Consider the following 26,805-nt stretch of genomic DNA (forward strand, 5'->3'; position numbering starts at 1 on the left):
GGGGGAAGAAATGAAAGAGGAAACCTCCTGGTAGAATTATGCACAGAGCATAACTTAATCGTAGCTAACACTTGGTTCAAGAATCATGAAAGAAGGTTGTATACATGGAAGAAGCCTGGAGATACTAGAAGGTATCAGATAGATTATATAATGGTAAGACAGAGATTCAGGAACCAGGTTTTAAATTGTAAGGCATTTCCAGGGGCAGTTGTGGACTCCGACCACAATCTATTGCTTATGAACTGTAGATTAAAACTGAAGAAACTGCAAAGACGTGTGAATTTAAGGAGATGGGACCTGGATAAACTGAAAAACAAGAGGCTGCAGAGAGCTTCAGGGAGACCATTAGGGAATGATTGACAAGAATGGGGGAAAGAAATACAGTAGAAGAAGAAAGGGTAGCTTTGAGAGACGAAATAGTGAAGGTAGCAGAGCATCATCATCATCATCATCATCATCATCATTTAAGACTGATTATGCCTTTCAGCGTTCAGTCTGGAGCATAGTCCCCCTTATAAAATTCCTCCATGATCCCCTATTCAGTGCTAGCATTGGTGCCTCTTCTGATGTTAAGCCTATTACTTCAAAATCATTCTTAACCGAATCCAGGTACCTTCTCCTTGGTCTGCCCCGACTCCTCCTACCCTCTACTGCTGAACCCATGAGTCACTTGGGTAACCTTGCTTCTCCCATGCGTGTAACATGACCCCACCATCTAAGCCTGTTCGCCCTGACTGCTACATCTATAGAGTTCATTCCCAGTTTTTCTTTGATTTCCTCATTGTGGACACCCTCCTGCCATTGTTCCCATCTACTAGTACCTGCAATCATCCTAGCTACTTTCATATCCATAACCTCAACCTTGTTGATAAGGTAACCTGAATCCACCCAGCTTTCGCTCCCATACAACAAAGTTGGTCGAAAGATTCAACAGTGCACAGATAACTTAGTCTTGGTACTGACTTCCTTCTTGCTGAAGAGAGTAGATCGTAGCTGAGCACTCACTGCATTAGCTTTGCTACACCTCGCTTCCAGTTCTTTCACTATGTTGCCATCCTGTGAGAATATGCATCCTAACTACTTGAAACTGTCCACCTGTTCTAACTTTGTTCCTCCTATTTGGCACTCAATCCGTTTATATCTCTTTCCCACTGACATTACTTTCGTTTTGGAGATGCTAATCTTCATATCATAGTCCTTACATTTCTGATCTAGCTCTGAAATATTACTTTGCAAACTTTCAATCAAATCTGCCATCACAACTAAGTCATCTGCATATGCAAGACTGCTTATTTTGTGTTCACCTATCTTAATCTCACCCAGCCAGTCTATTGTTTTCAACATATGATCCATAAATAATATGAACAACAGTGGAGACAGGTGACAGCCTTGTCTCACCCCTGACACTACTCTAAACCATGAACTCAATTTACCGTCAACTCTAACTGCTGCCTGACTATCCATGTAAAGACCTTTAATTGCTTGCAAAAGTTTGCCTCCTATTCCATAATCTCGTAGAACAGACAATAACTTCCTCCTAGGAACCCAGTCATATGCCTTTTCTAGACCTATAAAGCATAGATACAATTCCCTGTTTCACTCATAACACTTCTCCATTATTTGCCTTAAGCTAAAGATCTGGTCCTGACAACCTCAAAGAGGCCTAAAACCACACTGATTTTCATCCAATTGGTCCTCAACTAATACTCGCACTTTCCTTTCAACAATACCTGAGAAGATTTTACCCACAACACTGATTAAAGAGATACCTCTGTAATTGTTACAATCTTTTCTGTTTCCATATTTAAAGATTGGTGTGATTACTGCTTTTGTCCAGTCTGATGGAACCTGTCCCGACTCGCAGGCCATTTCAGAGGATCAAGTAGGTAAAAAGACGAGGGCTAATAGAAATCCTAGGGTAACAGAAGAGATATTGAATTAAATTGATGAGAGGAGAAAATATAAAAATGCAGTAAATGAAGCAGGCAAAAAGGGATACAATTATCTCAAAAATGAGATTGACAGGAAGTGCAAAATGGCTAAGCAGGGATGGCTACAGGACAAATGTAAGGATGTAGAGGCATATATTACTAGGGGTAAGATAGATACTGCTTACAGGATAATTAAAGAGAGCATTGGAGAAAAGAGAACCACTTGCATGAATATCAAGAGCTCAGATGGAAACCCAGTTCTAAGCAAAGAAGGGAAAGCAGAAACGTGGAATGAGTATATAGAGGGTTTATACCAGGGCGATGTTCTTGAGGACAATATTATAGAAATGGAAGAGAATGTAGATGAAGATGAAATAGGAGATATGATACTGCGTGAAGAGTTTGATAGAGCACTGAAAGACCTAAGTCAAAACAAGGCCCCGGGAGTAGACGACATTCCATTAGAACTACTGACAGCCTTGGGAGAACCAGGCCTAACAAAACTCTACCATCTGGTGAGCAAGATGTATGAGACAGGCGAAATACCCTCAGACTTCAAGAAGAATATAATAATTCCAATCCCAAAGAAAGCAGGTTTTGACAGATGTGAAAATTATCGAACTATCAGTTTAATAAGCCACGGCTGCAAAATAGTAAAACGAATTCTTTATAGACGAATGGAAAAACTGGTAGAAGCCGACCTCAGGGAAGATCAGTTTGGATTCTGTAGAAATGTTGGAACACGTGAGGCAATATTGACCCTACGACTTATCTTAGAAAATAGATTAAGGAAAGGCAAACCTACGTTTCTAGCATTTGTAGACTTAGAGAAAGCGTTTGACAATGTTGACTGGCATACTCTCTTTCAAATTCTGAAGGTGGCAGGGGTAAAATACAGAGAGCGAAAGGCTATTTACAATTTGTACAGAACCCAGATAGCAGTTATATGAGTCGAGGACATGAAAGGGAAGCAGTGGTTGGGAAGGGAGTGAGACAGGGTTGTAGCCTCTCTGCGATGTTATTTAATCTGTATATTGAGCAAGCAGTAAAGGAAACATAAGAAAAATTTTGAGTTGGAATTAAAATCCTTGGAGAAGAAATAAAAACTTTGAGGTTCGCCGATGACATTGTAATTCTGTCAGAGACAGCAAAAGACCTGGAAGAGTTGAACGGAATGGACAGTGTCTTGAAAGGAGGATATAAGATGAACATCAACAAAAGCAAACCAAGGATAATGGAATGTTGTCGAATTAAATCAGGTGATGCTGTGGTAATTAGATTAGGAAATGAGACGCATAAAGTAGTAAACGAGTTTAGCTATTTGGGGAGCAAAATAACTGATGATGGTCGAAGTAGAGAGGATATAAAATGTAGACTGGTAATGGCAAAGAAAGTGTTTCTGAAGAAGAGAAATTTGTTAACATCGAGTATATGTTTAAGTGTCAGGAAGTCGTTTCTGAAAGTATTTGTATGGAGTGTAGCCATGTATGAAAGTGAAACATGGACGATAAATATTTTGGACAAGAAGAGAATAGAAGCTTTCGAAATGTGGTGCTACAGAAGAATGCTGATGATTAGATGGGTAGATCACATAACTAATGAGGGGGTATTGAATAGAATTGGAGAGAGGAGAAATTTGGGGCACAACTTGAATAGAAGAAGGGATCGGTTGGTAGGGCATATTCTGAGGCATCAAGGGATCACCAATTTAGTATTGGAGGGCAGCGTGGAGGGTAAAAATCGTACAGGGAGACCAAGAGATGAATACACTAAACAGATTCAGAAGGATGTAGGTTGCAGTAGGTACTGGGAGATGATGAACAATGCATAGGATAGAGTTGCATGGAGAGCTGCATCAAACCAGCCTCTGGACTGAAGACCACAACAACAACAACAACAACAACAACAACAACAACTTAACTGATAGTTATTGAATGCTAAAATCTCATTTTGACTTCTAATAGCCTAAACGAGATGACGGTTCATTTCCCACGTATCAGACTTTGATGTAATGACAAAAATAGCACCGGTTTTGGAAAAAAAAGAACACTTAGTTTCGCAATAAAACGGTATCAAATGTAATAGCAAAAAATTTTACAGAAATGGTAGAACACCCAAAAAAAAGAAAGGTCTTGTAAAAAAGCAACACCAAATTCGGCAAAACAACAACATAGAATTCTACAAAAAACTCTAAATTTGTCAAATAAATACTAAATTTCGAAAAAACTGCTGAATTTGGCAAAAAATACTGAATTTTGTGAAAAATGGTATCGAATTTGGCAAAAAATAACAGCAAATTTAGCAAAGAAGACAGCAACTTTGGTAAAAAATTAGTTAGGCAAGAAACTACTCAGAGTTTGGTAAAAAAAAAGGCATTTGGAAGAAACAAACTTTGCCAAGAAATGAATGTGGCAATAATAATACTGCATTTAATAAGAAATAACAACAGATTTGGTAAAAATAGCAGGTAATTTGCTACAGAAAAAGCAACTATGCAGCTACGGTACTTTGGCAGAAATAACCCTGAATTTTGATTAAAATAACATTGAACTTCGCAAAAAATTACACTGTATTTGGCCATAAAAAACGATTTTTTCCTGTCCCTAAGTAGTGCATTAACAGTTAGCAAGGAAAGTTGATTATAAATGAATTATACGCTGCCTGATGAAAAAATTGAAGTACACAGAAGACGTGGCTGGATGTGAATGCAGCTTCGTACACGTTGCCACCATCGGCTAGTGGTAAATTATCACGGATGTGACACTCTGTGACAGGTACAGTGGCCACCAGAGTGGATTAGTGTTGTTTGTGTTTAGTGTTGTTACTGGGCCTGGTAGGGTATTGTAAGGGACGTGAACAGTATCAGATATGGAGTGATCACTGTGGAGGACACAGAGCTGCAGCATGCTCATGTGAGAAAGTGTTCTCATCACCTGACAGTGCTTGCAAGGGGCCTCGTTGTGGGTCCCCATTTGACCAACTGGTCAAATTGTGGAGCATCCAGGTCTATGGGGGGCATTTTTAATGTGAGAGTGGCTCAAAGTTCAGCTGATTGGGAACACGAGCCAAACTCGTTGTCGTGGTCCCAGTCAGCTAACAAAAGCGAGGTTCACTCTGGTGTTGCCCAAGCACATTCCAACCGCTTCATTTCTGCACCTGCCATCCAAGAACAAATAATGGACTCCCTGCAACATTGTGTGCCATCCTGTACCATTGGTCAGAGACTAGCAGCAGTTGGACTAGATAATTATTGCCTCATGTTTAAAATGTTGTTAATATCACAACACACACATTTGCATTTGGAGTGTGCCATGATTTGAAAGTGTGGACTCCTGATGAAATGTGTCACATTGTATTCAGCAATGAATAGCAGTTCTTCTCTACTCTGGATGACTATCATTGCCGAGCATGGCAGGGAAATGGGGAAAGGTCCCATTCTTCCAGTGTTTATGAGAGGCACAGAGGTGTTACTCGTGGTGTCACGGTATGGAGTGCCATCTGGTGTCACTCAATGTCACGGCTGGTGGTGGTTAAGGGAACTCTGATGGCACAGTGGTAAGTCACGGATGTCTGACACCCTCACTTGCTACTTCTCATGTAACAGTATCATAGTGCTTTTTTCAGCAGGGCAATGCTTGTCCACACATGGCATGTGGCTTTGCAAACTCTCTTTGTGAGGCTGGTGTGCTGCCAAGGCTAGTGAGATCCCCAGATCCGTCCCAGATAAAACGTGTGGGACCAGCTCAGAAGTCAACTCCATCCCAGTGCTAGTGTCCATGATATCTAGGATAAGTTGCAACAGTTGTGTTCCAGCTTGCCTCAGAAGTGGATAAAATGGCTTTTGACATCCTGCCCAACCAAATCAGTGTATTCGTCCAGGCCAGAAAGTATGCAGTGTTATTCTGACAAGTGGGCTCATACTGCTACGTTGGAATTTGATTTGATTTTTTAAGTGCTGGAATACCACTATGTGCTCTCCCAAATTGTGAAGTTCTGTTTGGTTGCATGCACACATTTCATATGGTTGTATGTACACAGGCATATGTGCATGTAGGATGTGTGTGAACATGTGCACTAAATGCCTGACTGTTTAGTTTTCTTAAAAGAATATGTAAGGTTCAAAAGTTAATCTCCTAACAAAATTGAAAAGATGAAAACATATTGGAACTTCCATATTTTAATTAGTCGGTTAGTTTATTAGCTATTTGCATGTTCCATGTGCGGCATCGCAGTTATTTAACAGCTGTAACACACTTTCTCAGCAAAAAATATCATTTCACTGGCCATTTTCATAATTGTATTTTATGTGAATCTTAAGCTACTTTTAATTTTACTTATTCATTTTGTACAAATGTTTATTTATACTTAACACACTATCTTGCTGTGTGTGTGTGTGTGTGTGTGTGTGTGTGTGTGTGTGTGTGTGTGTGTGTGTGTGTGTGTGTGTGTTTTATTTATATATATGTGAATGCTGCTGTTGTTTTGATCTGTGATTTGTTGTTGACAACCAATATCCAGTTTCATCATCAATGACTTGTTGCCACCCCATAAGATAATACCGAGTGAAAATGATAAAAATATTCCACCTTCTTGCAATTGTCATCTCCAAAGTCTAATATTATGCATAATGGAAAAGTTGCAGGGTTTAGACATTTAATATGGTCCGTAACAAGTTTTAAATATGAGAGGGAAAGGTGTGACTGAATGTAAATAATTTAAGAGTAAAGGTCAAAACTAACTGAATAGTAGAGGCATTGAGTTGTCGAAGGGCACACAAATGAGACTGAAAACTCCGAAAACTAGCAAAGCTTTTAACATTTTTTTTGTGCCTGTTGATGACTCAACATGTGTACTATTTGCCAAGTTGTTACCCTTACTTCTAAATTATATAACAAATTTTATTTTAGAGGCATTGTTGTTACATTACATCCTGGTTGTTATCTCCTCTGAATTAATTCATACTGAGCTTTCAAAAAAGAAAGAAAGTATAATGCATAAGCTGTTACCTATGGCTGCACTCGCATATCAGTAGTTTTGTTGTGATGACTGATGGTAAGTAAGTACACTATTGTACATACAATAATGTCAGCTGCCCTTACGTCTGTCTGTTTGGGCAAGCATAGCTTGTGGTGGCTGCATTCCGCTCCCTCCACCCTCTCCCCTTCTACCACTCCACAACTGCCCCAATACTTCATGACATAGCACTTGCAGTGTTGTGGCCAAGCGATGTGTGCGGAGGGGCATGGGAAAAAGTGCATGTCTATGTGTTGTGCTATTGAAGCAGCAGTACGTTATATAATGTGTCCGTTATGCAACAAAATTTAATAATTTTTTAACACGGTCTATATTCACTGAAGTAAAAAAGATGTTCCATTCCCTGTTTCATCCTTGTAGCACTTGGGTTTATTTTATTTTATTTTTTTAAATATAGCAACCTGTGTTTCTCATCAGGGATCAAGCTATCTCCAACCAAATTGAAATCGGTTCAGCAGTTTAATCATTGACCTGAACACATGGCGTTACTTCCATGTTCAATAATATTAATATGGAAGTATGGATTAAACACTCTGAGAATTGTGGAAGCATTCATTATGTTGAATTCCATTCCATAGAAGATGTTGTTGTTGCTGTTGTGGTGTGCAGTCTGAAGACTTCAAAGTTTCTAATGCTTCTCTCTGAACTTTAATTCCTGCTCCAAATTTTTCTAGGGTTTCCTTTACTACTCATTCACTGTACATATTGAATAACATCAGGGATAGGCTACAACCCTGTCTCACGCCCTTTTCAACCACTGGCTTCCTTTCATGCTCCTCAGCTCTTATAATTGCCATTTGGTTTCTAGACAAATTGTAAATAGCCTTTTGCTCCCTGTGTTTTACCACTGCTACCTTCAGAATTTCAAAGAGAGTGTTCCAAACAGTGCTGTCAAAAGCTTTCTTGAAATGTGCAAATGCTATAAGTGTAGATTTGCCTTTTCTAACTTACACTATTTGATCAAAAGTACCCGGACACCACCAGAAATATATGTTTTTCATATTAGGTGCATCGTGCTGCCAGCTTCTGCCAGGTACTCCATATCTGCAACCTCAGTAGTCATCAGACATCGTGAGATAGCAGAATGTTGCGCTCCGCGGAACTCACGGACTTCGAACGTGGTCAGGTGATTGGGTGTCACTTGTGTCATTGTCTGTACACAAGATTTCCAAACTCGTAAACATCCCTACGCCCACTGTTTCCAATGTGATAGTGAAGTGGAAACATGAAGGGACACGTACAGCACAAAAGCATACAGGTCGACCTCGTCTGTTGAGTAACAGAGACCGTTGACAGTTGAAGAGGGTTGTAATGTGTAATAGGCAGACATCTATCCAGATCATCACACAGGAATTCCAAACTGCATCAGGATCCACTGAAAGTACTATGACAGTTAGGCAGGAGGTGAGAAAACTTGAATTTCATGGTTGAGCGGCTGCTCATAAGCCACACGTCACGCTATTAAATGCCAAACGATGCCTCGCTTGGTGTAAGAAGCATAAACATTGGATGATCAAACAGTGGAAAAACGTTGTGTGGAGTGATGAATCACGATACAAAATGTGATGATCTGATGGCGGGGTGTGGGTATGACGAATGCCCGGTGAACATCATCTGCCAGCATGTGTAGTGCCAACAGTAAAATTCGGAGGCAGTGGTGTTATGGTGTGGTTGTGTTTTTCATGGAGGGGGCTTGCACCCCTTGTTGTTTTGCGTGGCACTGTCACAGCACAGTCCTACATTAATGTTTTAAGCACTTCTTGCTTCCTAGTGTTGAAGAGCAGTTCGGGGATGATGATTGCGATTGAATTTTTCAACATGATCGAGCGCTTGTTCATAATGCACGGCCTGTAGAACACCTCTGGGATGTTTTGAAACGCCAACTTCATGCCAGGTCTCACCGACTGGCATTGATGCCTCCCCTCATAGCAGAACTCCGTGAAGAATGGGCTGCCATTCCCCAATAAACCTTTCAGCACCTGACTGAACATATGCCTGCGACAGTGGATGGGCCAACACCATATTGAATTCCAACGTTACCGATGATGGATAGCGCCACGATCTTGTAAGTCATTTTCAGCCAGGTCTCTGGATACTTTTGATCACCTAGTTTATCTTCTAAGGTAAGTCATAGGGGCAGTATTGCCCCAGATGTTCCTACGTTTCTCTGCAATCCAAACTGATCTTCCTTGAGGTCAGCTCCTATCAGTTTTTCAATTTTTCTATAAAGAATTTGTGTTAGTATTTTGCAGCCATAACTTACTAAACTGATTGTTCGGTAATTTTCACACATGTCAGCACCCTCAGGGGTCTCAGCATTTAGTTGCTGGGTATGGGCTTGACAACCCCGGGGTCTCTGAGCTGGGGACTGGGAAGCACCACCTGTCCTCAATACCGTAAGCTCTGAGCGTGCTTCAACGACCACCGTAAGGTGCGACGGTGGAACGTTGTACGGTTCAGAGCCTGGGGATCTTGGTTTAACTGCCTGGGTCACTAGGACGGTATAAACCTCTATAGAAAACCCCTCAGTCTCAAGGTGTGCTGCGCGCCGAGGAGACACATGGCTGTTGAGGTAGAACAGTTGCTAGCGGGCGACCTCTGGGGATCCTGCCACATCCCCGGTTGTATTAGGCTTACCCAGGCAAGTGGGGTTCTGTCTGGGTGGACATTCCTTTCCCTAGTTGCTCATGGGACCACCATGAAAAGAAATATGAATAGTGTACAAGCACGAGTCTCTAAGAAAGGTAAGTTCAATGCTTTAAAGTATGACCCCCAATCGTTCCCTTCCCTGCCCACACCAGGGGAAGAACGGCGGTCTAAATTACCTGGTGAGACGTATTCTCCTCGATTTCTGGTTTGCAGCTGAACAGATGGGGACTCATTTCTGACCACAAAGTCTCAGTTTTTTTGTGGAAAATTTAGACGACAAGTTTGGAGAAGTTGAGGGCATGTCTAAAATGAGGTCTGGAGCAGTCCTCATACAGACAGCATCCCCAGCACAGTCACGAGCATTGCTTGTTCAAACAAATTTCGGGCTTGCAGCCGGTCGTCGTTCAATACTTCGCACGATATTTCAACTGGGCACCTGCCAGTCATCTTCAGGTGAGCCGTCGCAGACTGGCGAAAACGTCCTCTGTTCCGCAGTATATAGCGTACTGTAACTATTCTGCGCATGCGTTGAAAACTTGATAGTTGAACCACACTGCCCGTCGGCAGCGCCGTCGTGTGGAATAGCGGAACTCAGTCGCCCTCTGCGTTGCTGTTAGCCACGGCCGTCGACGCACTCTGTCGTCTTTGATTTGAGCAAATCGTGGATGTGATGGGATTCCATGCACTGTCCAGCTGGTAGCCGCTGTCACGGTTTAACAGATTTTCCGCCAGTTGTATTTCTACGGATTCTTTAATAATGGAGTCCCAGAAAGACGTTGCTGTGGACAAAATCATTGTTTTCTCATACTCCATTGAATGTCCAGTAGAAATGCAGTGTTCAGCAATAGCGGACTTGCTTGCCTGCAAAAGGTGGGTGTAACGTTGATGTTCAGTGCAGCGTTCTTTCACGGTGCGTGTGGTTTGACCTATGTAAGCCATACCACATTGGCACGGTATCGTGTAAATTCCGGCCTTTCATAGTAACAGATTGTCCTTAACTGATCCCACAAGGTTCGCAATCTTCGATGGTGGGCGGAAAACCACTTTTACCTGAAATTTTCGGAGGATTCTTGCTATTTTAAATGAAGTGTTGCCAACAAAAGGAAGAAAAGCTAAAGATTGTTCCGGCATGTTCTCCTCTTTATTCACTTCCTGCTTCTTAGTTTTAACTGTTAGTGCCCTGTTAATCTGCCGGATGGAATACCCATTTTCGCTGAATACTGTCTTTAACTGCCGTCTGCTTCACGTCTGCTGTGCAGCGAGCTACCATAATTTAAGTATTAACTGTATTTTTCTTACTAGTCACTTCTTCCGTGTGTTTTTGCTTTTAGGAAGCTTTAATCGTCAAGTGCTATTAATAGTGTTCCATAGATTTCGTGTTTGTTTTGAATACAGTCAGAGAGAGTCCCTTTAGTCAACCATAGTGCCAGTAGTGCTAGTGTTTGTTTTCAATACAGTCGAGAGACAGGTAGTGCTATTTTCATTGTTTTCTGCAAGAAGTGGCTAGCAATCACAGTTTAGTCAATAATCAGCCGCCTTTAGTGAATTAGCAGTCTAGTTAAAAGTTGATTAACTCTCTTCAGTAAATTGATTCCATAGGATGGATATGATGTGTGACTCCTGTGTACGGACGCAGGAGGAGCTGGCCACCGTTCGCGAACAGCTGAACGTGTTGATGGCCGCGGTCAGCCGTCTTCAGGCTGCTGCCTCGGAGTGTAGCGGAAGTGGGGAGTCCGGTGCGTCGCAAGGTACACCCCAGGTGTTACATGCTTCACCCACTGTCCCTGCTGTCGAGACATCTTCGCGGGTACTGGGCGCGGTTGCGCCACTCTCTCCCCAAGGGGAGTGGCGGGTTCAGCGGCGTTCGCGGCGCACGAGTTGGAGGGTCAATGCGGACGCTGGCCGTGTGGCATCGCCCGCTCTGCCTGTGAGTGGACATGTGGCTGCTCCTTCAGCAAGGTTCGAGCAGGCACACGGGGGGAGGGGTTTATTAGTTATTGGGAGCTCCAACGTTAGGCGGGTGATGGAGCCCCTTAGGGAAATAGCGGAAAGGTCGAGGAAGAAGGCCAGTGTTCACTCTGTCTGCTTGCCGGGGGGTCTCATCCGAGATGTGGAGGAGGCCCTACTGGCGGCGATTGAGAGCACTGGATGCACCCGACTGCAAATTGTTGCTCATGTCAGCACCAATGACTCCTGCCGTCTGGGTTTAGAGATCATCCTCAGTTCGTACAGGCGGTTGGCGGAATTAGTGAAGGCGGAAAGCCTCGCCCGCGGGGTGGAATCAGAGCTAACCATTTGTAGTATCGTTCCCAGAACCGATCGCGGTCCTCTGGTTTGGAGCCGAGTGGAAGGCTTAAACCAGAGGCTCAGACGATTGTGCAGAGATCTGGGGTGCAAATTTCTCAACCTCCGCTATTGGGTGGAGAAATGTAGGATCCCCCTGAATAGGTCAGGCGTGCGCTACATGCTGGAAGCAGCTGCAAGGGCAGCGGAGTACATGTGGAGTGCACATGGGGGTTTTTTAGGTTAGAGGCCCGACAAGACGCCTCCTGAGACGCGGCAAGGTAGGAGTAGGCAAAATGCAACAGGGAATAACAATATTAATGTGCTTATGGTAAACTGCAGGAGCGTCTATAGAAAGGTCCCAGAACTGCTCTCATTAATAAACGGTCACAACGCCCATATAGTACTAGGGACAGAAAGTTGGCTGAAACCAGACGTAAACAGTAATGAAATCCTAAACTCAGATTGGAATGTATACCGCAGAGACAGGCTGAACAGTGAAGGGGGAGGCGTGTTTATAGCGATAAGAAGTGCAATAGTATCGAAGGAAATTGACGGAGATCCGAAATGTGAAATGATTTGGGTGAAGGTCACGGTTAAAGCAGGCTCAGACATGGTAATTGGATGTCTCTATAAGCCCCTGGGCTCACCAGCTGTTGTGGCTGAGCACCTGAAGGATAATTTGGAAAATATTTCGAGTAGATTTCCCCACCATGTTATAGTTCTGAGTGGAGATTTTAACTTGCCGGATATAGACTGGGAGGCTCAAACGTTCATAACGGGTGGCAGGGACAAAGAATCCAGTGAAATTTTTTTAAGTGCTTTATCTGAAAACTACCTTGAGCAGCTAAACAGAGAACCGACTCGTGACGATAACATATTAGACCTTCTGGTGACAAACAGACCCAAACTATTTGAAACAGTTAACGCAGAACAAGGAATCAATGATCACAAAGCGGTTACGGCATCGATGATTTCAGCCGTAAATACACTCCTGGAAATGGAAAAAAGAACACATTGACACCGGTGTGTCAGACCCACCATACTTGCTCCGGACACTGCGAGAGGGCTGTACAAGCAATGATCACACGCACGGCACAGAGGACACACCAGGAACCGCGGTGTTGGCCGTCGAATGGCGCTAGCTGCGCAGCATTTGTGCACCGCCGCCGTCAGTGTCAGCCAGTTTGCCGTGGCATACGGGGCTCCATCGCAGTCTTTAACACTGGTAGCATGCCGCGACAGCGTGGACATGAACCGTATGTGCAGTTGACGGACTTTGAGCGAGGGCGTATAGTGGGCATGCGGGAGGCCGGGTGGACGTACCGCCGAATTGCTCAACACGTGGGGCGTGAGGTCTCCACAGTACATCGATGTTGTCGCCAGTGGTCGGGGGAAGGTGCACGTGCCCGTCGACCTGGGACCGGACCGCAGCGACGCACGGATGCACGCCAAGACCGTAGGATCCTACGCAGTGCCGTAGGGGACCGCACCACCACTTCCCAGCAGATTAGGGACACTGTTGCTCCTGGGGTATCGGCGAGGACCATTCGCAACCGTCTCCATGAACCTGGGCTACGGTCCCGCACACCGTTAGGCCGTCTTCCGCTCACGCCCCAACATCGTGCAGCCCGCCTCCAGTGGTGTCGCGACAGGCGTGAATGGAGGGACGAATGGAGACGTGTCGTCTTCAGCGATGAGAGTCGCTTCTGCCTTGGTGCCAATGATGGTCGTATGCGTGTTTGGCGCCGTGCAGGTGAGCGCCACAATCAGGACTGCATATGACCGAGGCACACAGGGCCAACACCCGGCATCATGGTGTGGGGAGCGATCTCCTACACTGGCCGTACACCACTGGTGATCGTCGAGGGGACACTGAATAGTGCACGGTACATCCAAACCGTCATCGAACCCATCGTTCTACCATTCCTAGACCGGCAAGGGAACTTGCTGTTCCAACAGGACAATGCACGTCCGCATGTATCCCGTGCCACCCAACGTGCTCTAGAAGGTGTAAGTCAACTACCCTGACCAGCAAGATCTCCGGATCTGTCCCCCATTGAGCATGTTTGGGACTGGATGAAGCGTCGTCTCACGCGGCCTGCACGTCCAGCACGAACGCTGGTCCAACTGAGGCGCCAGGTGGAAATGGCGTGGCAAGCCGTTCCACAGGACTACATCCAGCATCTCTACGATCGTCTCCATGGGAGAATAGCAGCCTGCATTGCTGCGAAAGGTGGATATACACTGTACTAGTGCCGACATTGTGCATGCTCTGTTGCCTGTGTCTATATGCCTGTGGTTCTGTCAGTGTGATCATGTGATGTATCTGACCCCAGGAATGTGTCAATAAAGTTTCCCCTTCCTGGGACAATGAATTCACGGTGTTCTTATTTCAATTTCCAGGAGTGTAGAAATATTAAAAAAGGTAGGAAGATTTTTCTATTTAGCAAAAGTGACAAAATGCAAATTACAGAGTACCTGACGGCTCAACACAAAAGTTTTGTCTCACGTACAGATAGTGTTGAGGATCAGTAGACAAAGTTTAAAACCATCATACAATATGCATTAGATGAGTATGTGCCAAGCAAGATCGTAAGAGATGGAAAAGAGCCACCGTGGTACAACAACCGAGTTAGAAAACTGCTGTGGAAGCAAAGGGAACTTCACAGCAAACATAAACATAGCCAAAGCCTTGCAGACAAACAAAAATTACGCGAAGCGAAATGTAGTGTGAGGAGGGCTATGCGATAGGCGTTCAATGAATTCGAAAGTAAATTTCTATGTACTTACTTGGCAGAAAATCCTAAGAAATTTTGGTCTTATGTCAAAGCGGTAGGTGGATCAAAACAAAATGTCCAGACACTCTGTGACCAAAAGGGTACTGAAACAGAGGATGACAGGCTAAAGGCCGAAATACTAAATGTATTTTTCCAAAGCTGTTTCACAGAGGAAGACTGCACTGTAGTTCCTTCTCTAGATTGTCGCACAGATGACAAAATGGTAGATATCGAAACAGACGACAGAGGGATCGAGAAACAATTAAAATTGCTCAAAAGAGGAAAGGCCGCTGGACCTGATGGGATACCAGTTCGATTTTACACAGAGTACGCGAAGGAACTCACCCCCTTCTTGCAGTGGTGTATCATAGGTCTCTAGAAGAGCGTAGCGTTCCAAAAGATTGGAAAAGGGCACAGGTCATCCCCGTTTTCAAGAAGAGACGTCGAACAGATGTGCAGAACTATAGACCTATATCTCTAACGTCGATCAGTTGTAGAATTTTGGAACACGTTATATGTTCGAGTATAATGACTTTTCTGGAGACTAGAAATCTACTCTGTAGGAATCAGCATGGGTTTCGAAAAAGACGGTCGTGTGAAACCCAGCTCGCGCCATTCGTCCACGAGACTCAGAGGGCCATAGACACGGGTTCCCAGGCAGATGCCGTGTTTCTTGATTTCAACAAGGCGTTCGATACAGTTCCCCACAGTCGTTTAATGAACAAAGTAAGAGCATATGGACTATCAGACCAATTGTGTGATTGGATTGAGGAGTTCCTAGATAACAGGACGCAGCATGTCATTCTCAATGGAGAGAAGTCTTCCGAAGTAAGAGTGATTACAGGTGTGCCGCAGGGGAGTGTCATAGGACTGTTGCTATTCACAATATACATAAATGACCTGGTGGATGATATCAGAAGTTCACTGAGGCTTTTTGCGGATGATGCTGTGGTATGTTGAGGGGTTGTAACGATGGAAGATTGTACTGAAATGCAGGAGGATCTGCAGCATGGTGCAGGGAATGGCAATTGAATCTCAATGTAGACAAGTGTAATGTGCTGCGAATACATAGAAGGATAGATCCCTTATCATTTAGCTACAAAATAGCAGGTCAGCAACTGGAAGCAGTTAATTCCATAAATTATCTGGGAGTCCGCATTAGGAGTGATATAAAATGGAATGATCGTATAAAGTTGATCGTCGGTAAAGCAGATGCCAGACTGAGATTCATTGGAAGAATCCTAAGGAAATGCAATCCGAAAACAAAGGAAGTAGGTTACAGTACGCTTGTTCGCCCACTGCTTGAATACTGCTCAGCAGTGTGGGATCCGTACCAGATAGGGTTGTTAGAAGAGATAGAGAAGATCTAATGGAGAGCAGCGCACTTCGTTAGAGGATCATTTAGTAATCGTGAAAGCGTTACAGAGATGATAGATAAACTCCAGTGGAAGACTCTGCAGGAGAGACGCTCAGTAGCTCGGTACGGGCTTTTGTTAAAGTTTCGAGAACATACCTTCACCGAAGAGTCAAGCAGTATATTGCTCCCTCCTACGTATATCTCGCAAAGAGACCATGAGGATAAAATCAGAGAGATTAGAGCCCACACAGAAGCATACCGACAATACTTCTTTCCATGAACAATATGAGACTGGAATAGAAGTGAGAACCGATAGAGGTACTCAGGGTATCCTCCGCCACACACCTTCAGGTGGCTTGCGGAGTATGGATGTAGATGTAGAATATGACAGGGTGTCTGGCGGTGTTCCCTCTACCTTCCCCTGGATGAGGTTGTCCCTCCTGCCGACCTAGCTGCCTTGTTCGCCCAGCTCCCCCTGCCATTCCTCCTTTTGGGGGACTTTAATGCCCACCACCCTTTATGGGGTGGGGCCCAGATCTCGGGCCAGGGTAGGAACGTTAAGGCTCTCTTGTCACAGCAGGACATTTGCCTCCTTAACACTGGTGCTCCCACACATTTTAGCTTGACTCATGGCACATACTCGGGCCATTGACCTTTCTCTTAGTAGCCCAGGTCTTCTTCCATACCTCAGTTGGAGGGTCCACGACGACCTCTGTGGTAGTGACCACTTTCCTGTCCTGGTTTCTCTTTTTCAATTCCAACCCCCTTACCAGCTGACACGATGGTCTCTTCGTGGAGCTGATTGGGCAGCCTACACCTCAGCTACTATGGCCATTGCTCCGCTTCCTGGTGACATTGATTTGGCAGAGGACGAGGTCACTATGGCCATTGTTTCTGCTGCCGAGGCAACTATTCCCTGCTCTTCAAGTACCCTAAGGCGTAAGTCAGTCCCTTGGTGGACACCAGAGATTGCAGAAGCTATCTGGGACTGCCGGTGGGCCCTGCACCGACACCGGCATCATCCTTCCCTAGAGAATCTGGTTGCCTTTAAACGGCTGCGGCCCGGGCTTGGCGGTTAATCCGGCGGAGCAAACAGGACTGTTGGGAATGATATGTTGCCACCATAGGTTCTCACACCTCCCCATCTCAGGTGTGGTCGCAGATTTGGCGCATTTTTGGCTTTTGCTCTCATGCATCTGTCCCTTGCCTTTCTCTTCAGGGTACACTTTGTACCGACCAATCGCCATCGCTGAACATCTGGCAGAGTACTTTGCTCGTATTTCAGTGACAGCAGGCTCTAGTGCTGAATTCTGTGCCACTAAAGAGCAGGCTGAGTGTACACAGTTGTCGTTTCTCACGCACCGTTGGGAACAATACAACACCCCGTTTAGTGAATGGGAGTTCCAAAGTGCCATTACAGCTTGCCCCGATACCTCTCCAGGTCCAGACCAAATTCACAACCAGTTTCTTCGCCATCTCTCGGCGCACTGTCAGGGTGAATTACTCACCCTGTTTAACCGCATCTGGACGGAGGGCGTTTTCCCAACTTGTTGGCAGGATAGCGTTACCATCCCAGTGCTGAAACCTGGTGCAGATCTGCTGGTGGTTGATAGCTATTGCCCTATCAGCCTTACCAACGTTATGTGCAAACTCCTGGAACTGAGGGTGAGTCGGCGGCTCATGTGGATCCTCGAAGCTCGGGGCCTCCTAGCCCAGCAACAGGGGGGGCTTATGTCAGGGCCGCTCAGCGATCGACAATTTAGTCTCGCTAGAGTCGGCTATTTGTACAGCTTTTACTCGGCGAGAACATCTAATTCCTGTTTTCTTTGATCTTCGGAAGGCGTACAATACCACCTGGTGCCATCATATCCTTCCTACGCTGCACGAATGGGGCTTACGGGGTCCATTTCCGATTTTTCCTCTCCTTTCGGGTTGGAGTTGGCACTTATTTTAGCTCTGGGCATATTCAGGAGAACGGTGTCCTGCAGGGCTCGGTTCTCAGTGTTCCCCTCTTTTTGGTAGCAATTAATGGTCTTGCAGCTGCGGTGGGCTCATCGGTCTGTTCCTCTCTATATGCTGATGACTTTTGTCTTTATTACAGTTCCCCAAGCATCAGTGTCGCTGAACAGCGGCTGCAGGGAGCTATCCGTAAGGCACATTTTTGGGCATCCAACCATGGTTTTCAGTTCTCAGCCTCTAAGACCTGAGTGATGCATCTCTGTCGTCGTCAAACGGCCCACCTCCATCCAGAGCTCTACCTTGCCAATGAACTCCTTCGTATTGAGGAAATGCATCGCTTCCTTGGCATGCTGTTTGATGCTCAGCTCACTTGGACACCTCATCTTCGCGAGCTTAAACAACATCCTTCGCCGCTTCAGCCACACCGTTTAGGGGGGGGGGGGGGGGGGGGGGCTGCACGAACAACCCTCCTATTGCTTCATAAAGCCTTAGTCCAGTCCCGTATCGACTACGGGAGCGTGGTGTACGACTTGGCAGCACCTTCAACGTTGCAGATCCTCGACCCGATTCTCCATTGTGGCATCAGACTGGTGACAGGTGCCTTCCGCACTAGTCCGGTGACTACCCTTCTTGTAGAAGCTGGAATCCCTCCCCTACTATCCCGCTGACAACAGTTGCTTGCATCATACATCGCCCGCGTCCATGCCTCACCCGACCACCCAAACCGCAGGCTCCTTTTTCCATCTTCTGCACTTCCCTCCCCACGACGGTGGCCCAGGTCGGGTCTCCCAATCGCGGTCCACGTTCGTTCCCTTCACTTGTCACTCGAGTCCTTTCCCCTTCCTCCATCCTTCCGGCCCTCTTCTTCTATCCCTCCTTGGTCCCTCCCTCGCTTGCGGCTTTGCTTGGATTTGTCCTGCGACTCCAAGTCCTCCGTTCCACCTGCCAGTCATCATCACCAATTCCTGGCTCTTGCCTCGTTTCGCAATGCAGATGTACTCTACACTGATGGTTCTGTGGTCAATGGACGCATTGGGTTTGCTTTCATCCACAGCGACTACGTTGACCAGCATTCCCTGCCTTGTGGGAGCAGTGTTTTCACTGCAGAATTGGTTGCTCTTTATTGTGTACTCACTCACCTTTCCTCCTGCCCTGGGGAGTCATTTGTCATATGCAGTGACTCCCTGAGTGGATTGCAAGCACTCGACCAGTGTTTTTCTCGTGACCCTTTGGTGCGCGGTAGTCAAGATGCTGTTTTTGCTCTCGTCGAGTGTGGTCGTTCAGCAATGTTTCTGTGGATCCTGGGCCACATCGACATTCCAGGAAACGAATGTGTTGATCGGTTGGCCAAGCAGGCCACCACTTCGACACTCCTGGAGCTTGGTCTCGTGGAAAGAGACCTCCGGTCAGCCCTACATCGTAAGGTCTGTGATGTCTAGAGCTCTGAATGGTCTGTCTTGAACATGCCAAATAAGCTCCGCATGGTCAGGTCGTCCACGGCCGTATGGAACTCATCCTTGAGGGGCACGCGTAGGGTCTCGGTTTTCTTTGCCGTCTCAGAATTGGACATACGCGGTTGACCCACAGCTATCTCCTATGTCGTGAGAACCCGTCCAAGTGTTGCTGTAATGCAGAGCTGACAGTGGTGGTCCATCTTCTGACGGACTGCCCCCTTTTAGCCCCCTTGCGGCAGTTCTTTAGTTTACCAGCTGCACTTAATTTAATTCTTGGTGACGATGCCTCTATAGCTGACTCAGTTTCACATTTTATCTGTGCAGCTGGGTTTTATCACTTGCTCTAGTGTGGGCACTCTCGCACGATTTCTCAGGCTACACCCACTCCAGTAACTTTTAATTGTGATGTGGATACCAAAATAGTGTCTTTTGTGGTAACAAGTTGTGTTGGTACCTCTATCAACGCTTTTCAGCTGGAGCTTCTTCGTTTGTAGTTCAGTGGTTGACCTTTTACCTGATCCATCAACCACTGTAGTCTGTTTTACTCTAGTCAACTATTTGCTCTGCTCCTTTTAAGTGTCCTCTGTTTTGTGTTATTGCGGTGTTCATTTTAGCTCTGTACCCCTTGGTGTTCCCTCCCTCTGGGTGCAGAGGTTACGCTTTTACTGTATAGGCCTTTTACAAGTATGTCTGTTTGGAACAGGGGACTGATGACCTCGATGTTTAGCCCCCATCAAACCCCAAGACCAACCAACCAACCACACATATCAGCAACTGATTTTTTTTGGAATTAGAATTACTACATCTTCTTGAAGGCTGATGGTATTTCGTGTGTCTTATGCATCTTGCACACCGGATGGAAGAGTTTTGCCATGCCTAGCTCTCCCAAGGCTATCAGTAGTTCTGACTGAATATCATCTACCTCCAGGGCCTTGTTTCAATGTAGATGTTTTGGAGATTTGTCAAATTCTTCTTGCAGTATCACATCTCCCATCTCTTCTTCACCTACTTCCACTTTCCTTTCTATTATATTGCTTTCAAGTTCATCTCCCTTGTATAGACCTGCTGTGTACTCCTTCCATCTTTCAGCTTTCTCTTCTTTGCTTAGGACTGGTTTACCATCTGAGCTCTTCATATTTGTACAGCTGCTTCTCTTTTCACCAAAGGCATTATTAATTTATCTGTAGGCAGTATCTCTCTTGCCGCTAATGAAATATGCTTCTAAATCCACACATTTTTTCTCTAGTCATTCCTGCTTAGCATTTTTGCATTTCCTGTCAATCTCATTTTTTAAACATTTGTATTCCCTTTCACCTACTTCATTTACTGTGATTTTAAATTTCCTCCTTTCATTAATTAAATTCAATATATCTTGTGTTATCCAAGTATTTCTACTAGGCCTCATCTTTTTAGCTGTCTGAACCTCTGCTGCCTTCACTATTTCATCTCTTAAAGCTACCCATTCACCTTCTACTGCATTCTTTTCCCTTGTTCTACTCAACTGCTGCATAAGGATCCTTCTGAACTCTCAACAACCTCTAGTTTTTTGAAGTTGTCCAGGTCCCATCTCCTTAATTTCCTACTTTTTTCCAACTTGGAATTTAAATAAATTTTTCAAAGGGAAACTTGGAACTGCTCAGAGAGCTATGGAAAGGTCAATGTTAGGTCTCATTAAGAAAGATGGACAGAAAAGTGAAGACATGAACAATAACAGGAGTAAAAGATATTATAGAATGTGTTAAGACTCTAAAATGGCGGTGGGCAGGACATACTGCACGAACAAAAGATGAAAGATGGACAAAATCAGTTTTAGAGCGGAGTCCCAGAGAAAAACGAAGACCACCAGGGAGACCACCTGATTGCTGGGATAAGAAACTCAGGGAAGTTGCAGACTTCAACTGGCAGAAGACAGCAGCAGAGAGAGAGGCATGGAAACACCTCTCAAAAATGTATTTAATAATTTAAAGAGGCTGCATCTTGTATAGATTGAATTAGCTGAACAATAAATAAATAAATAAATAAATAAATAAAAACCAAATGTTAGCAATGATTAAATTGTACTCGGTGCAACATTCTAGCTGAGTGCGTCCTCTTTCATTCCTTTCCGCCAGCCCATATTCATGTGCTATTTTCCTTCTCTTCCTTTTCATGCTATCGAATGCCAGTCCCCCATCACAATTAACCCTGTGGCGCATAGCATCCACTACAGTGGACAGCTGTTAATGGTCGTTTCTTTGGCATTTTCAATCAGTCCTGAGGCTGCAAATGCATACAGTTCACTGCAGTGGGCTCTCCCTACTGGTGTTGTGTCCTGCATGCATTTTCAACTTCATGACTGATTGAAAACGCCAGAGAATTGACCATTAAAAGTTGTCCACTGCAGTAAAATTCATGCACCTCAGGGTTAAATTTTTGTCTTCTTTAACTATCTGAATAATTTCTTTTTATCTCATCATACATTTCTTCAATCTCTTCATCGTCTGAAACCTTTACTACTGTGGTAGGCATTGGCTTCATGTCTATCTTGGGTATGATAATGCATTCACTATGCTATTAATAGTAGCATACCCACATTCCTATTTTCTTATTCATTATTAAACCCACTTGTGCATTACCCATATTTGATCTTTTATTTATAACCCTGTATTCACTTGAGCAGAAGTCCTGTTCGTCCTACTACGGAGCTTCACTAATTCCCACTATGTCTAACTTCAGCCTACCCATTTCCCTTTTTAAATCTACTAATCTACCTGCCTGATTAAGAGATCTAACATTCCACACTCTGATCCCTAGAATGCCAGTTTTGTTTCTCCTGATGACGACATCCTCCTGAGTAGTCCACACCTGGAGATCCGAATGGGGACTATTTTACCTCCAGAATATTTTACCCAAGAGGACACCACTATCATTTAACCATACGGTAGAGCTGCATGTAGTCTCCCCTTGCTTTCAGCCATTTGCAATGCCAGCACAGCAAGGCCGTTTTGGCTGATATTACAAGGGCAGATAGGTCAATCATCCAGACTGTTGCCCTTGCAATGACTGAAAAGGTTGTTGCTCCACCTCAGGAACATCATGTTTGTGTGGCCTCTCAACAGGTACTCCTCCGTTGTAGTTGTACCAATGGTACAGCTATCTGTATTGCTGAGGCATTCAAGCCACCCCACCTATGGCAAAGGTCCATGGGGGTACATAGAACATGCCAACCATCCAATAAAAGTGTAGAACATACTGAACAATAAAAGCAAGATGAATTTGAAAAGTCAAAGTGTAAACAGATTTTTCAAAGAATAAATATGTTTTCATAATTTGCATTGTATTCTTCACCATAAATGTCTTGTGCTACATGCTTTATAAAGTAGCCTACATTCTCCATACCAAATTGAATTGAAATTGGTTCAGCCGTTTAATCATGAAAATGTAATAGACAGATTCACTTTCATAATTATATTATTTGTATGGATTATAGGAAATTAATGTGAGAGTAACACCTGGCTTCAGAAATGTTAGAATGTATGTGTCACATTGTTAAAGTATGTGTTTATTATATACTCACACTGCAAATCCCTATCTTTCAGTTTGTTTTTGTGCCTCCTACTGTGCAGTCATCAACCACAGTCCATGAAGAAATGAGTAGACATTTACCAACTCTTTTACGTCCTGCAAATACAGATTTCCTTGTTGTTAATAAATTTATGCATCATTCAAGTTTCTTTTTTGATGTGATGGTGAAAAGTATGGCACAATATTTGTTGACCACTGGCCGAATAAAGGTAAGAAGACTTGACACTTTATTTTAAATAATAGCCATCATAAGTTTCCTTATTTTAGTTTTTTGTGATAAACCAAATTCTAAAACTAAACTAAACTTAATAAAAAATTTTTGCGCGGACTTAACTTAAATGTTTCATCAGTGTTTCTACTATCACAGAATTTAACTAGCTGTAAACGGAATGATTTATTCCCTTATATGGATAATAGGATACTTCATTGTTATATTACATTAATAGTAGTCATGGGTTTTATACTAAAATACCAAGTTGAGCAAAAGTTAACATACAAACTATTGCTCGTATGGTAGTCTGGCTTGCATAGAAATATCCAGGATTCTAATTGATAGCAAAAAACTGTATCTTCTGAATAGTCACCAACAAGTGACAGAAGTGCTGTGAGTTACTATTTAAACAGGCTTGCTAGCTGTCACTTTTCACAAGTGACTCTGAGCAACAGACCTTGCTGTAATGGTTGTAAATTTCTGCTGTAGTGAATGCCAAAGTTAATGAATGTTCTTGCATGATCAGACATGCTAACTTTTATGAACCAAAGAACTCATAGTGAACCAGTATCATCTTAGCTAATTGTATCCACATGTAAATTGTACCTCATATTGCTCACTGTGTGGAGCTTGGAGGGGAGAGAGTAAAATGTTATATTAAACACATCAAAATTATGATGGACACATTTGAAGAAGTGGGCTATGCTAGCATGAACAAGAGTAGAAGACGTGAAATACCTGTGGAACTTATACACGGGACCATTCTACAAGTGGCAAATTCCATTTGGTGGATAACTGAACATCTAATTGGTATATTGCATAAGTGGGAAAACTGGCAGGATTTATAGTACAGGGGCAGCAGTTTAGAGATACCTGAAGTGCTATCCTAACAAAATTTAACATGTGCAGGAAATTGGATCAAATAGTGTTGTGTGATACATAGCAGGATAGCATAGGTCAGGATGTAGCAAGTCCTATCCAATAATTAGTACCACTGCTGTTTGTTAGTAATTGTATCAACAGTCTTTTCCACATGATTGGTCTCCATTGTCTCCAGATGCTACATGCTACATCTTAATCATGTCCGTCACCAGTGCTTCGACTACCTATCATTGTGCTCAGAAATAAGGAATATCTTTTCTTCATGCTCAGAAATAAGGAATATCTTTTGTTTGTGCTCAGAAATAAGAAATGTCTTTCCTACAATTCTTCTCAACTCTCTCAAAGAGAGATTCCATGGTGTAATGCCAGCTCTGCTGTAACTTTTGCACAATGTTTCACATGAGCGTGACCACCAGCCAGCTGTCTACCAGAATGTTTGACCACTACATAACTTGAGTCCAAGAGCAGACTGTTGACCTCTCAGTGGTAAAAGAAGCTCAACTTAAATGACTGTTTCACAATCCTTACAGTCTGGATCCTCTCTGCCCCTTTACACTGTAGTTCCACCTTCTCTAAATTAACCAGACAGGAATTGTCCTTACAACACATCTTCAATCTTACAAATCTTTTGGCTTCAGTCTCTAGTGACATTGGTCCCATAACCTGTAATTTCCATCTTCTTCTGATCTAGCCCCCCCTCCCCTACCTTCCAACCACTCGTCCCTTTCATCGAGTGCCTCATGGACTTCCCCCTGCCTGTACCAATGCAAGCTCACTGGTTACACATTCTTGTCTGATTTCCAGTATGCTGCTCCCTGCCAACCTTCAGCTACCCCTCACTCGCATCACTTTGTTTCCCTCCCTACTCCTTTTTTCCTCACACCCCAGTCAGGCTGGGAGAAAGTTGTCAGCTGAGAAACTGTGTGTGTGTGTGTGTGTGTGTGTGTGTGTGTGTGAATGCGCACGCGAGCACATGTGCGCGCATGCACACACACACTTGCGCTTCTGAGTTTGCGTTTCTACAGTGTTCCACTGTTGTCAGTCTCACAAAAATAACCCCATGTTCAAGGTAGGCTCCAAAGGTTTCCGGCCTGACTATGTTTTTAAAGTTGTCAAAATAAAATAATGATGCTATTTTTCAATGTAATCATCTTTTATTTCAGTACACTTTTCACATCTGTGAATTCACAATTATTTGCCTTTCGGAAGGTAATCTGATTCTTTCTCGGCAAAATGTCCCCTTTCTTGGCAAAATGTCCCATTGCAGTAGCTTTCACTTTGTCATCATCAAATTTCCGTCCTTGAAGATCTTCCTTCAGTTTGGAGAACAGATGATAGTCACTTGGGACAAGATATGGACTATAGGATGGGTGGTCAGTCTCTGGGAAGCCACATTCCTTTACTGCAGCCTTCACAATTGCTGCCATGTGCACTGGTACATTGTTGTGGAGAAGACAAACACCATGTGACAATCTTCTTCGCCTCTTTAGTTTGATGGAGTTGTGTAATTTGTGCAGAAGTGAAGCATAGTATTGTGCATTCATAGTGGTATTTCTTACTTTGAAATCAACTAAGAGAATTCCTCTGGAATCCCAGAAGATTGTTGGTATGATCTTCTTTGTGGACTCAGTGATCTTCACCTTCCTTGGTGGAACTTCACCTGTTTTATACCATTCAAGAGAGTCAACTAACTGTGCTGCTTGAAACATGGAATTGACTGTTTGTTCCCTTCTGTACATGAAAAATTAGTCCACAGAGAAACAAGAGCCAGGTAAACATGGGAACTGAAATGAAATGCTCCTATCAGGCAAGAGACAGATACATCTAGAAAAGTGGAAGACTCATTGCCTTGGTGGAGGTGGAGGATGAGCAGCAGCAGCAGCATATAAGAGGACAACAGAGACTATAGGCAGGTGAAGCACTAAAGAAATGAATTGACCCATGATAGGAATGGAAGATATCTGGATTACATCCAGACTTAGAAATCATAGCCTTATAAGTGACCCAACTTACAAAACAGAAGCTCTGAACCTCACAATGAAATTATAGATGTTGTTTTACCAAGTGATAACAGCAGTGGCTTGATGCAGGAATGTAATGATAGTATGGGATCAAAATATGTAGTTGTGGATGAGTGCAATCTGTGGTACACACATTGGGAATATGGATTAACTGAAAAGATACCAAACAAGCTAACACATTTTCATATGTCTATACTTGTACTGGCTGAAGAAAATTGGGAAGTAGTGCAGAATGACAAAATTTTCCCTTTTTCTTCTGTTTGAAATAATTTACTTAAACTTTGTTAGATATATGAATGGTTTTGTGATGTCAAATGAGTACATAGCAATAGGAAACAAGGACTGTAAGGGCAAAAATTGCTGAAGAAAAAAGTGGTGACATAATGCCAAGCCACGCAGCATCAAGTATTGCTGGCACTTTGTGACACTGGTGGAAACCATGCTGGCCCCATGTTGAACCTAGGATCCTTGGAGACTGGCTCGAGCATTGGGCGATAGCGCCCACTGGGTGGGTTCACATCAGTGGATCCAGTTGAAAGGCTGTAACTATTAAGATGAGCTGAGGGTTCATAGATCAGTGGTTTCACTTAGTTGGTGATACTGCTTGAAGAGAATGGAGTAGCTGAGCCATACATTTAACCAATGACAGGCATGGAGTGTGCTGGTCAAATGCATGATGC

General features: G+C 43.9%; 1 protein-coding gene across 1 annotated transcript in view; it reads left to right on the forward strand.

Moving 5' to 3' along the window:
* LOC124615809 (dedicator of cytokinesis protein 9) overlaps window positions 1-26,805 on the forward strand; it is a 343,132-nt gene that overhangs the window by 179,437 nt on the left and 136,890 nt on the right. The window contains exon 19 of the mRNA XM_047143949.1: window positions 23,026-23,220. Within this exon, the coding sequence (XP_046999905.1) occupies window positions 23,026-23,220 (195 nt within the window). The remainder of the gene's footprint in view (window positions 1-23,025; window positions 23,221-26,805) is intronic.

Source organism: Schistocerca americana, chromosome 5, assembly GCF_021461395.2.
Source record: "Schistocerca americana isolate TAMUIC-IGC-003095 chromosome 5, iqSchAmer2.1, whole genome shotgun sequence".
NCBI classification, from domain to species: Eukaryota; Metazoa; Arthropoda; class Insecta; order Orthoptera; family Acrididae; genus Schistocerca; species Schistocerca americana.